This window comes from Lacerta agilis, chromosome 7 (genome assembly GCF_009819535.1).
Source record: "Lacerta agilis isolate rLacAgi1 chromosome 7, rLacAgi1.pri, whole genome shotgun sequence".
In the NCBI taxonomy this organism is placed as follows: Eukaryota; Metazoa; Chordata; class Lepidosauria; order Squamata; family Lacertidae; genus Lacerta; species Lacerta agilis.
The window spans coordinates 19,866,676-19,878,535 of NC_046318.1; the positions used below are offsets into that span (position 1 = coordinate 19,866,676).

The window sequence follows — 11,860 nt, forward strand, 5'->3', positions numbered from 1 at the left end:
TTCCCAGTGGGTACAACAGGCGATTGCAGAGTTGGATAAGCCAGCAATAACTGCAAAACACTGCAGCTTTACCTTGTCCAACAGATGCTGGTTTCCTGCTGCTGTACACCATCCCACTCTTTGGAAACGGCATTCGACCAGTTCTGCAGCTCCCCAGCCAGTGGAAAACCCCAAAGAACTATTCAAAGAGGGGAAAGCAGTGACAGGTGGATTTCATTATCAAGCAGCAAACTGGCAAGCCACCGGCTCTTTGTGAGATGAACTTCACCCAGCACTATGGAGTCCACGAACATCTTGGCTCATGGAATCGCAGCTACGGACTACGTGGCGGGGGAGGCACGAATCGATCCCTGGGGAAGGCTTACTCTTCGGAAGGGTGCTACGAGCAACTTTTCGTCTCGCCCGAAGTGTTTGTCATGCTCGGCTTTGTCAGCTTGCTGGAGAACGTGCTGGTGATTGTGGCCATCGCCAAGAACAAGAACTTGCATTCGCCGATGTATTTCTTCATCTGCAGCTTGGCGGTGGCCGACATGCTGGTGAGCGTCTCCAACGGGTCGGAGACCATCGTCATCACCCTGCTGAACAACACCGACGCAGATGCGCAAGGCTTCACCGTCAGCATCGACAACATCATCGACTCGGTCATCTGCAGCTCTTTGCTCGCCTCCATCTGCAGCCTGCTCTCCATTGCTGTGGACAGGTATTTCACCATCTTCTACGCTCTCCAGTATCACAACATCATGACGGTGAGGCGTGTGTTTATCATCATCACCTGCATCTGGGCTGCTTGCACCATCTCGGGCATTCTGTTCATCATTTACTCCGACAGCAGCGCCGTCATCATTTGCCTCATCACCATGTTCTTCACCATGCTGGTCCTCATGGCTTCTCTCTATGTCCACATGTTCCTGCTGGCCCGGCTGCACATTAAGAAGATTGCCATCCTCCCCGGCAGTGGCCCAATACGCCAGGGCGCCAATATGAAGGGGGCCGTCACCCTGACCATCTTGATTGGCGTCTTTGTTGTGTGCTGGGCTCCGCTCTTCCTTCACTTGCTCTTCTACATCTCTTGCCCTCACAACCCTTACTGCATCTGCTTCATGTCCCACTTTAACCTGTACCTCATCCTTATCATGTGCAACTCCATTATCGACCCTCTTATCTACGCATTCCGGAGTCAAGAGCTGAGGAAAACCTTCAAGGAGATCATGTGCTGCTGTAGCTTGCGAGAGCTCTGCGATTTCTCTGGCAAATACTGAGTGGATGTGGCTCAGCTACCACACAGACACACACTTGCCACTTTTAAGGCTGTCTTGGCTACATCCATAACAACGAACCTCTTTCTACTGTAGTTATTAATTGCATCTTTCCTCCTTCTCGCTTGTCATGCTTCAAGTGCGATTATTTCAATGTCAAAGCAGTGGTGGTGATTGGAAATGTTCTGACAGACTGCAATTAAAGGAACAATGTGAACTTATTTTTGAAACTGTCAGACACCAATAAATGGATGCTGAGGGTTGTGAAGAAACAATTGCCTTATAAATGCACATAACTGTGCAGATATAAAACTGTACAGCCCTGTTCTTAGACTTGCTCCATTACACTGCATTTGTTCAAGAGCTGGAGCTGGTTTATGCCTCACACCCATGTTGCTAATTTTAATTAAATACTAGTGGGCATTATTACAGGGCTCTGTTTTTATTCCACACTGAGCTCAAATGTATATTAAAGAGGCATCATGTTATGGCATCAAACTAGCTAAAGTTAGATAGAACTAGCAACCATTGAGGTCACTGTAATTGGATTTCTTGGGGGGACTGTAAATTATGCTATAAATGGTGTTATGAACAGTGTTTTGTTTCCCTGAAAGTGTTCATATTGGATTGTGACAATAAGAAATGTTGTTTGTATTTATTTACTTGCTCAATTTACTTAAACATGTTTCCATAAGATGCTGAAGGTGAAATACAGAATTAAAGTACACCTTAAACACAGAATCAAGCAATTAAAGTCACACAACTTAAAATGTATGTCGTCAGATGCCCTGTGATTGTTGAATGAAGGGTGGTATGTAAATTTAACAAACAAACTGGTATATAAATTTAACAGACAAACAAACAAATCATTTAAAAGCATGTTTAAAATTACATAAATAAAGTAAGGGATAAAAGCACTCTGCATTAAATGTTGGATCAGGTTAGCTCCAAACTAGATGTTTAGCAGCAGTCCTAAGGGGTCTGATCTGGCCTCACATTGCTCACTGCAGCTGCCAGTTGTTGGAAGGATGCTGGAGGAAACCCGAGCAAAGACTTTGAGTGAAAAGACCAAGAGGAAGGAAGAGACTTTGCTCTTTGCAACTGTGCAGCAGCCTAGAGACATTGTGGAGAGCACTAGTCCTGTACCCTCTCCCCAGAACCCACTTTGTCACGGCACAAACATCCTGACACTGGTGTTGCTCCAGGCCAGCCCCTGTGGTGCTGGTGCACCTGCATGTGATGACTGAAGGGGACAGGTGGACACACAACCCTGAGAGATGGCATGTTACTCTATGTCTCAGGTGCCAAAACCTCCTGGGCAGGCCCTGCAAAGGACATAAGCAGAGAGGGGGCTTGTAGCACTCTTGGTCAAGGCTCAAAGTCCTAGGTCCTTTTTAATACTCCCAAGAGGCCTGAGGGCTTAGCGCCCCTTCCTTGTCACTGTACTCCCAAGGGGAGCAAGGGAAATGTAGGGTCTACAAAACTGGGCAGATCCAATGTAAAAACAACTTTGGAAGTGTATACAGTCGCACCTTGGATCCCGGATGCCTTGCGAGTCGAACGTTTTGGCTCCCAAATGCCACAAACCTGGAAGTGAGTGTCCGGTTTGCAAACATTCTTTGGAACCCCAACATCCAACGTGACTTCCGCAGCCTCCGATTGGCTGCAGGAGCTTCCTTGGTTTCCAAACGTTTTGGAAGTCGAACGGACTTCCAGACTGGATTCCGTTCGACTTCCAAGGTACCACTGTACTCAATTCTGACCAAACTAAGCCACCTAAGGTATATTTTGCTCTAGAAGGCTTGGTTTGGCTAGAATCGAGTATACACTTGCAGAGCTAATGCTAAATACATTACTTCTGGTAAATGAGCCACCATAGCCGCAAAAGGGCCATGAAAACTTGCGCCCCCAGGCTTTTTAGTCTCATCTACCCATGCACTGTCTGAAACCAAAGGGGTGCATGGGTTGCCAGTTGTGAAATATATTGGCTGGAATTAACACGCCTGTAAGTGGTTGAAGGAACATGCACTGTAATGAGCACCACAATTATTTTCAAAGCAAGCATCTAGCCCTGGAAAAGTACAAGGAGTGTTCCCATTAAATTTATATATGAACATTTTGGATCCCCCAAACTATGACTCAGCTAAGCTGGGTCACCATGACAGACACGATGCCTTTAATTACAAGATATCTGAGATAGTTCGAGCTGCAACAATGTGACAGACACATATTTTCTGAACTCATGAGAAGAATGAAAAGCAAGACTTGAGGTTTTCGTCATTCCTTCCCCTCCTTTGATTTATGCTTTGTGCAAATATGACAATTCACTCAGCAGCCAAGTGCTCTTTGTGATGTGGCACAGACATTGATACAAAAGAGCCTTATTTTGAAGCAAGTGCAACTGCCGCTCAGAAAGTGTGTTTGAGCATTATCTCATCTGGAGGTTTCAGGAAATGAGAGGGGGAAAATGAAGGCTGCAGTCCTAACCCCGGATCTGGGCTGTCGGAGCAGGTTAGGAGCCAACAGACACCCTTGTATTGCCAGACCAGATATGGCCAATAGTTGATGCTTCCTGGTTTCAACGTTTATTATAGCTTTAAATCTTTATATATTTATCCGTATAATGAGGGTCTTGTCATATAGCCAACTTGCAATGAGGAACTGGTGCTAGATGCTGCTATATATAATTAGCACTATATATAATATAATTAGCACTATATATAATAAGGGCTTGGCGAACACTTCGTTAATTAATGAGAATTTGGCCTGCCTAGCTTGACAAGTTAACATGCCTGAGATGTGAGCTCAGTGCTGGATTTATGTATAAGCTAAACAAGCTATAGCTTAGGGCCCCACTCTTTTGGGAGCCCCCCCCCCCCAAATTAAACCCCAGGTGTACATTTCCAAAATATAAGATAAAAAACATATAAAATAAAACCAACATACAGCAACAGTGTTTTGTGTTGTGTAGGCTCCTATGATGTAAGTAATGGGCCCCATCTGCTAGCTTGCTCCCTAAAATATCACATATAAAGGGCCCCATTACCATCAGTAGCTTAGGGCCTCATCAAACCTAAATCCAGCCCTGTGTGAAATGTACTTGGCTCAACCTGAACGACAGCTGATGTCATGAACCCTAATTGATCAGAGATAAGGCCAGCACGTATGTTCGTTCCCAATTTAGAACACTTTCATAGCCTGGCATCACGCCCTAACTTCAGGAGCTGAGTCGAGTCTTCATGTTCGAGTTCTACCAGTAAACATCAGACGTTGGTCCCATCAACTGAACGAAGGCACTGCTGCTCCTGGGGAATCCGCAGCAGCGGAAACCATGAACTTCGCCTTTGCAATTATGTCCCTAATACCCTTTTGATCTTGTATATTAAGTGCCACTTGTTAGTATGAGATATAACTGCTAGACTGCTTCTTCTGTCTTATTGTCTAAGTATACCTGAAGGAGTGCCTCCACCCCCATCATTCAGCCCTGACACTGAGGTCCAGCCAGGGGCTTTGCTGGGGGGGGGGTGGTATGCCCCGGGTGACAGGGGAGGGTGGGGGTGACAAGCAGAGGCCCCTCCCGCCACTCCCACTTGCCGCCGCCCGGGAGCAACAGCGCACGGCCGAGCGTGCACCCCGTCTGTGCAGCGCTGCTGCTCCCGGGGTGACTGGCAGCGTGGGGAGTGGCGGGAGGGTGTGCGGTGCCGCTGCTCCTGTGGCAACAGAGCGAACGGCGGCACATGGGGGTGACAAGCGGCAGCCCCTCCCACCATTCCCATGCGCTGCCGCTCCCTCCGTCACCCTGGGAGCGGCAGCGCATGGCCCGACGGCGGAGTGCGCCTGCGCGACATTTCACGCAGGCGTACTCTGTTGTCGGACCGCCGCTTCCATGGCCTCCTTTTGAGCTGCAGAGTGAAAAGGCAGCTCGTGGGGCTGCCGTGCGCGATCGGCGGGGAGCTGCCAATCACGCTCGGCAGCCCCACAAGCCGCCTTTTCGCTCTGTGGCTTAAAAGGGGGCTGCAGAAGAGGCGGCGGCACTCTGTCGTGACGTCACAATGTGACGTCACGACGCCCCCCCCGGGGCGTTTCCTTTTGCCGCCCCAGGTATTGTGGAGCCTTCCTCCGCCGCTGGGTCCACCTCCAAGGGCCTTCTGGCGGTTCCCTCACTGCGAGAAGTGAGGTTACAGGGAACCAGACAGAGGGACTTCTCGGTAGTGGCGGCCACCCTATGGAATGCTCTTCCATCAGACGTCAAGGAAATAAACAACTATCTGACTTTTAGAAGACATCTGAAGGCAGCCCTGTTTAGGGAAGTTTTTTTAAAGTTTGATTCTGTTTTTAATCTGTTGGGAGCCACCCAGAGTGTCTGGGGAAACCCAGCTGGATGGACGGGGTATAAATAATAAATTATGTTGTTGTTGTTGTTGTTGTTGTTGTTGTTGTTGTTGTCAGTAAATAAACCATTTTCTTCTTCATCTAACGGTCTGCTAATCCTCCATCTGCTGAGATCCAAAAGAACTCCTTGCTTGCTCTAACTACTAGGCAGAATAGCAAGACAAGCCCCATCTAGCAATCCTTGCAAATGCCCCTGTTTGTGAGGCCTGCTCGCGAGCTCTGGGTCACAAACTCCCAGAAGCTGCAATATCATGGTGCTAGATCTGGATCTGTCCATTTTGGTCCTCTCTGTTTCTCATTTTTCCAATCATCCATTCAGTTCTCCACATTTTGTAGCCATTTGCATTTTTAAAAAAATCCTTGTGTGTTAATCATCATTTCAGTGTGAATTTCTCCCGATAAACACATTTTTATATGCAGTTGTGACTAACGTACATTTTTTTGAAAGGCAGCGTCTTTTAAAATGTTATATGCACGAATAGCCTCATTTTTATGTGCAATTTGCAAAAGTAGAATAAATGCAAGTGTCAAAGGATAGCTTTGTTCCTGTTCACGTATCATTTTGGAAAGAGCAGATTTGATAGATTTAGCTTTTACTGTGTACTGAACTGATTGTCTCCTCCATTGCTACATGGCACTCATTACTCTTACTAAACATTAGGAGGAGAGAAAGTGGAATTGGACATGGCTTTGCCATTTTCAGTGTTGATTTGTTATCCACATCACATCTTGCTCTGCCCTTAGAAACTGAACACTGCTGGGGATCTCTTGCATGGGGAAAAAACCCAAATAAGACACTTGCAGCACGCACACAATCCCTTGGGCAAACATAAAGTTGGCTACAGGCTTTAAACGTTTGTCTTTGATGCTATGGTGTGCCCCAGCACCTCTTCTGTAAGCTAGTAGAGCAGAAACCATTTGAATTACATTATTGAACAAGCCAACCACAGGCGACTGAGAGTCAGCACCTTGGACAGGGACAGCAGACCAGTTATAGTTGCATAAATCAGCTAACAATGAATTGTCCTTCCATACAGATTAGAGCCTTTTAAAATGTCCCCCCGCCCCATGATGTACAGAAAACATATTATCAAGGATAGGGTAAAATGGGAGTATATGAATCCTAATAGTTGTGGAGCATGGTTTTTAATTTGTGTTTAGTTTGGATTATATTTCTAATTAAAATACACTTGGAAGGAGCAATTGTCACATTACACAAGGTTATTCCGCATCCACAGGGATTGTTTCCTCATCTCCTCCTAAATATAAAACCATGAAAGGGGTGGCATAACCAACACTGCAGAGTGTCAAATACTTAATGGGATGACTCCATTCCCCCCCGGAAACGGGGTGGGGGGTGGGGGGAGGAGGAGAGAAAATGCAAACAATATATTATTTTCTGAAAAAAACCTTCTGATTATTTATGTCAATTTTAATCTCCAGCTTTGTTAATATAATGACTGTTGTGGTTCATCTTATCTGCCTTCCAGCTTAGTTGTCAGAGTCCTCTGAGATGATGTTGGAGAAATTCCATAGTCTGGTTATTTGTATTTTCTCTTTGCAGTTTTTCCTCACTCTCCCTAGTCTAAGGGCTTGCATAAGCTGAATCCTCTGTGGAAAGAATCCTCTGTAATTAAATTAACACTCTTCTGGATGAAATATCCCCTTCCCTCTTTGTTTTTGAAGAGTTCCAGATTCAGCCAAGTTAACCTGATCCATTGCTTTACATTCTGTCCTCTATTTATGAAAGTAATTTTGCTGTTGATTCTATGCAGTTCACCACCATGACATGGTGATAACTAGACATTTTTGCAAACAAACAAATTGGATTAATTGTTCTATAGGTTTCAAAGTTAAGCCTTCCCTTTTTTGCCCCACCTCTGCCTCATGGATCCAATAATATATTTAAAATTAGGATTAATAATTATCAACATTTCTTTTCGACAGCAGGGATACAGTATATATTTTTCACTCCAGAACTGGAAAATCATGGATCTTTCTGGCTACCTGTATAATTTCATTTAACATTTATAACAGATTCAAAAATATGATAGATTCAAGGGATAATTCTACATGGAAGCTGCCTGTACAATGAACCTATCTGTTGGAGCTTGGTGCCCTGTTTCTGAAGGTGAGCAGCTTTTGAATGGAAAACTATCCCCTTAGAGATACAGCAGGTTGCAAATATTCAGATGTGATTTAATGAACAACTCTGTATGGAAAATTCCAAGGCAGACTGGAATCGGACCGTTTTCTGCAGGTAAATCAATTCCTCAATCTTTAATTTCCAAAGAGCACTGGTGTGATTAATTTATCTTACTACAGAAGTACACTGTTTTGCTGCTATTTCTTTTTAATTCAATGAGCATCCTAAACAATGGAACAGCTACCAACCCTAGGGCAATGAGCATTGTCAGAACATTTCCCGTAAAGTTACCATTTGAGCCAAGCAAAGGTCACTAGAGCCAATCTCGAGATGCTGAGGATGCAGGAACCTCGGTTCAAACGGTCACAAGCTCTGTTGCTAGGCAACAGCCATTAATGACATGGAATGCACGGCCATCATGCCAAGGTTCTAGGAGAGTCAGTGTGGCCTAGTGGTTAGAACAATGTTAATTCCATGCAATTCAAGGGTGGTGGTATATATATTCTTTTAAATGTACCTATTATTGTTGTTGTTGTTGTTTATTATCATTATTATTATCCTGTTTTTCAGACGTTGTCTCCTAAAGCACCTGACTGATATATTTTTTTAAAGATGAGACAAGTCCTGTCCTCAGGTATGGAAACTCAAAAAGGCAAGACACCCAATGGAAGGGATGTGGTGGCACACTTCTCAAGGCCCAAAGAAAGGCCTGAAATATGTCCACAGGCAAGTCCTGTCCTGCTGGGGCCAAACATACCATCCCCACCCACAGCTGTACTTGGACAGAGATGCAGCAACTGACCCTGTAGCCTTTTGTGCCCAACTTCAGGCGGGCTGTGGGGCTCAAGCCCCTCTCAGATTCCCCCTGGGGTGCTTCTCTGGGCCCCACAGGCAGCAGGCAGTGCCAGGCAAATGCACAGGCTCACCTGAGGGGCTCAGTTGCAACCATGTGGTGTAGTGGTTAAGAGCGGTAGACTTGTCATCTGGGGAACCGGCTTCACGTCTCCGCTCCTCCACATGCAGCTGCTGGGTGACTTTGGGCTAATCACACTTCTTTGAAGTCTCTCAGCCCCACTCACCTCACAGAGTGTTTGTTGTGGGGAAGGAAGGGGAAGGAGAATGTTAGCCGCTTTGAGACTCCTTCGGGTAGTGATAAAGCGGGATATCAAATCCAAACTCTTCTTATCTTCTACTATAGGTTCCAGGACTGTGTGTGTGTGTGTGTGTTTATTGAGCCTGCCTCAATGGACCCATTGCCCTCACAGAGGGGCTCCCTCCTGAGCCCTGAGGGAAGAGAGGTGGGTTCCAGCAAGACCTAAGGCAGCGATTCGGCTTCAAGGCTTCATTGACGCCTCTGGAGCAGACTGGGAAATACACTCTTTCAGATAGCTTGCATGTGTAGACAGCAGCCTAAAAGAACCCTGTTGGCTCAGTCCAGAGGCTTCTGTTCTCACCATGATCTGACTAGATGCCTAGCAGTAGCCTGCAAACAGGACCCGGGTGCAACAACCTTCTTCCCAGCTGTGAACTCTTGAGTGCAGCCAAAAGCAAGGCTTGCCATTGGCACCTCTCAGCTGATCCAGGACAACTGCAAGGAAACACTGTACTATTATCTAACACTGTTCTCTAGATCCCTTACGTGCTTTGATACCTGATTGTCCCTTGGGCACCTTGCAGGATGGGCCTGGAAGCGGCAGCCTGTAAGGCTTTGACATCCCAGCATGGTTGCAATGATTCCCTTCGAGAACTCACACATTACTGTGTTTTCTGCAGGAGGTCAGAAAGATCTTGCAGCGCTTTCCTTCAGACCAGCTTCTTCCGACTCATCATTGCTACAATGATGGCCGTCAGTTCAGCGTTCAGCTGCTCCTCACTGAAGCCTTCGGGTGCAACATCAGCCACATCCGACATGGTAGAACGTGTGATTGGGATGTTGAGGAGAGAGAGGAATATCGCTTTTGTTTTTTAAAAAAGGTTTTGTATAAGCAACAGCTTCTCTGTGAGAAAAGTTTGAAGTGTCACGTGGCCTAGTTGTTTTGATTATCTTAAGGGTTTTATACCATTCTGTTTATTTACAAAATTCATTGCCCACTTCTCATTGAAGAGTAGAACTGAAACAGGGCTGCTTGTGTCAGAAAGGAAACGGCTGCCTTCTCACACCCACAGTTGTGATCCCTCAATTCTCTGGAAGTCCTCAGCACCTTCCCTTGCCTCCCTTCCTTCAGAGAGCCCAAGCTCTACCACCACAAGCAAGCTTTTGAAAGCAATTGATGTTTGGGGGCAGGTGGGAGAGGAATTAGCACAGCATTACATTGGAGGAAGATCCTCTCCTTCCTTGGAGGAAGATTTCAGAGATCGTCAAAACCAATACCCTGTTCATGAGAAAATAGAACAATTGGAACAGGAAGTTCAGAGACTGGGGAATGGATCAGGCCTCAAGCAGGGATGTCATATTTGGAAAGCAGATTTCTCTGATGTATTTCTAAATATGCTGATATGTACACTGGTGGGGGGGTTTGGTGTGGACTGGAGAACCTCTTTGCAAAATGGGAAAAGGGAGCATCTCAAAGCAAATTTCTTTTTGTGTGTGGATCTGGGAGGTGCAGATGATGTAGGTTTGCAATAAAATGGAAACAAACTTAAAGTCTCTGTCCTCCATCTCCTCAGAGAGCTCATTCATTCATTCATTCATTTACAGCACCCAGAGAGGCTTACATGAAATCAAAAGCAAGATACTCCCTATTGGCAGGCTTATGTTGTAATAAAAAAGCTAACAAACAGAAATAAAGCACACAAGGAAAGAGGGCAAGGAGGGCAGAGGAAAAGAAAACAAACAAGCTCAGCCCCCAGTGTCTTATCTCTCCCACTGAGGCAGCCTGACGAAATGGCTGCCATCAGATGACAATTGAGGGAGAGGAGGTTTGAGGGAGCTGGCAGGTCTAAGCAGAGCCGATGGTGCTGTTTCTCATCCCTCTTTCCTCCAGGTGTAGACCTCCACCTGGCCTCCTCTCACTCCCTTGCCTGCACCAGGGAGCAGCCCTTCCCTCCGATGGACTCTGTGGAGACAGGTGGGCAGCAGGGCTCCCTGCATCAGCTATGCAGAAAGATCAGCCTCATCCAGCACCCCCTCCACGGGTCCAGCTGCTCACACTAGATTATCTTCTTCTGTTTTTCCCTTTCCCTTTCAAACTACAGTACAAAATTGATATCCAGAATGTAGAAATATAAACGAACCCTCTCCAGATTCACTTGCGCGTATAGTAGAAGGAAGTGCTCTGTTCAAAATAATATTCAATTGACGGCAGTATAGCACACTAAATTTTCCTTTACAGCATTCATTCTCCCCTTCCAAAAACTTGCGCAAAGCTCAGCCCTTTCTTTGACTTTGGATAGCTCTTTGCCAAACTTGGTGATGCCATTAATCTACATTCCAGAGTTAAGTCCACTGGACACGGCAACATCCACTTACCTCCAGGAGTCTTCGGGACACCATCTTCCAATGTAGTGACTGAGCGAAGGTCACTGTGATGGCCTGGGAGTCAGACTCTGATGCTGAACCTGAGGGATCCCAGCCTGCACGGGATTCCCCACCTCCAGAACCAGCTGAGCCGGGGCCAGGGCCAGGGCCAGGGTTTGAGCCTGAAGGATCCCCACCTGTGCTGGATCCCCAGGTGCAGGCATCAGCAGAGTCTGCTCTGGCTCCTGATGGGAGGGAGGACCCATTGCCTGCAGGTGCTCCACTCCCAGCCTCTTCAGAGGAAGCTGAGGCATCCCCTGGGTCCAGTAACCCACCATCCTCTCCTGAGCTACAGAGGCTCAGGGCAGAGAGGCGAAGGGAGTTAAGTGTCTGCAGGAGGAGTGCTCGCCTCCAGGCCCGGAGGAGAGGCGAGTCTCCGGAGGATCGGGACCGCCCTAAGCATAGGGCCAGATAAAAGCCAGCCAGACCCAGCCCAAGTTGCGTGAGCAACTTTGTTGCAAGCGTGTGCTCAACCTGCAACCTCGTGCCTTGGACTTTGACCTGCTCCCTGCCTTGCTCCCTGCCGGACTGACTTCCTTTGGACCCCTT

At 46.7% G+C, this 11,860-nt stretch overlaps 1 protein-coding gene across 1 annotated transcript; it reads left to right on the forward strand.

Annotated features, from left to right (window-relative positions):
- The first annotated feature begins 257 nt into the window (after positions 1–257).
- On the forward strand, positions 258–1,781 carry MC4R (melanocortin 4 receptor). Its single transcript, XM_033154418.1, has one exon. It carries the CDS (start codon positions 258–260, stop codon positions 1,257–1,259), a length of 1,002 nt encoding a protein of 333 aa, XP_033010309.1. The 3' UTR covers positions 1,260–1,781.
- The last annotated feature ends 10,079 nt before the right edge of the window (positions 1,782–11,860 follow it).

What these genes read in the sequence shown, in the direction of transcription:
- MC4R (XM_033154418.1), top strand. Translation starts at nt 258, where the DNA reads ATGAACTTCACCCAGCACTATGGAGTCCACGAACATCTTGGCTCATGG.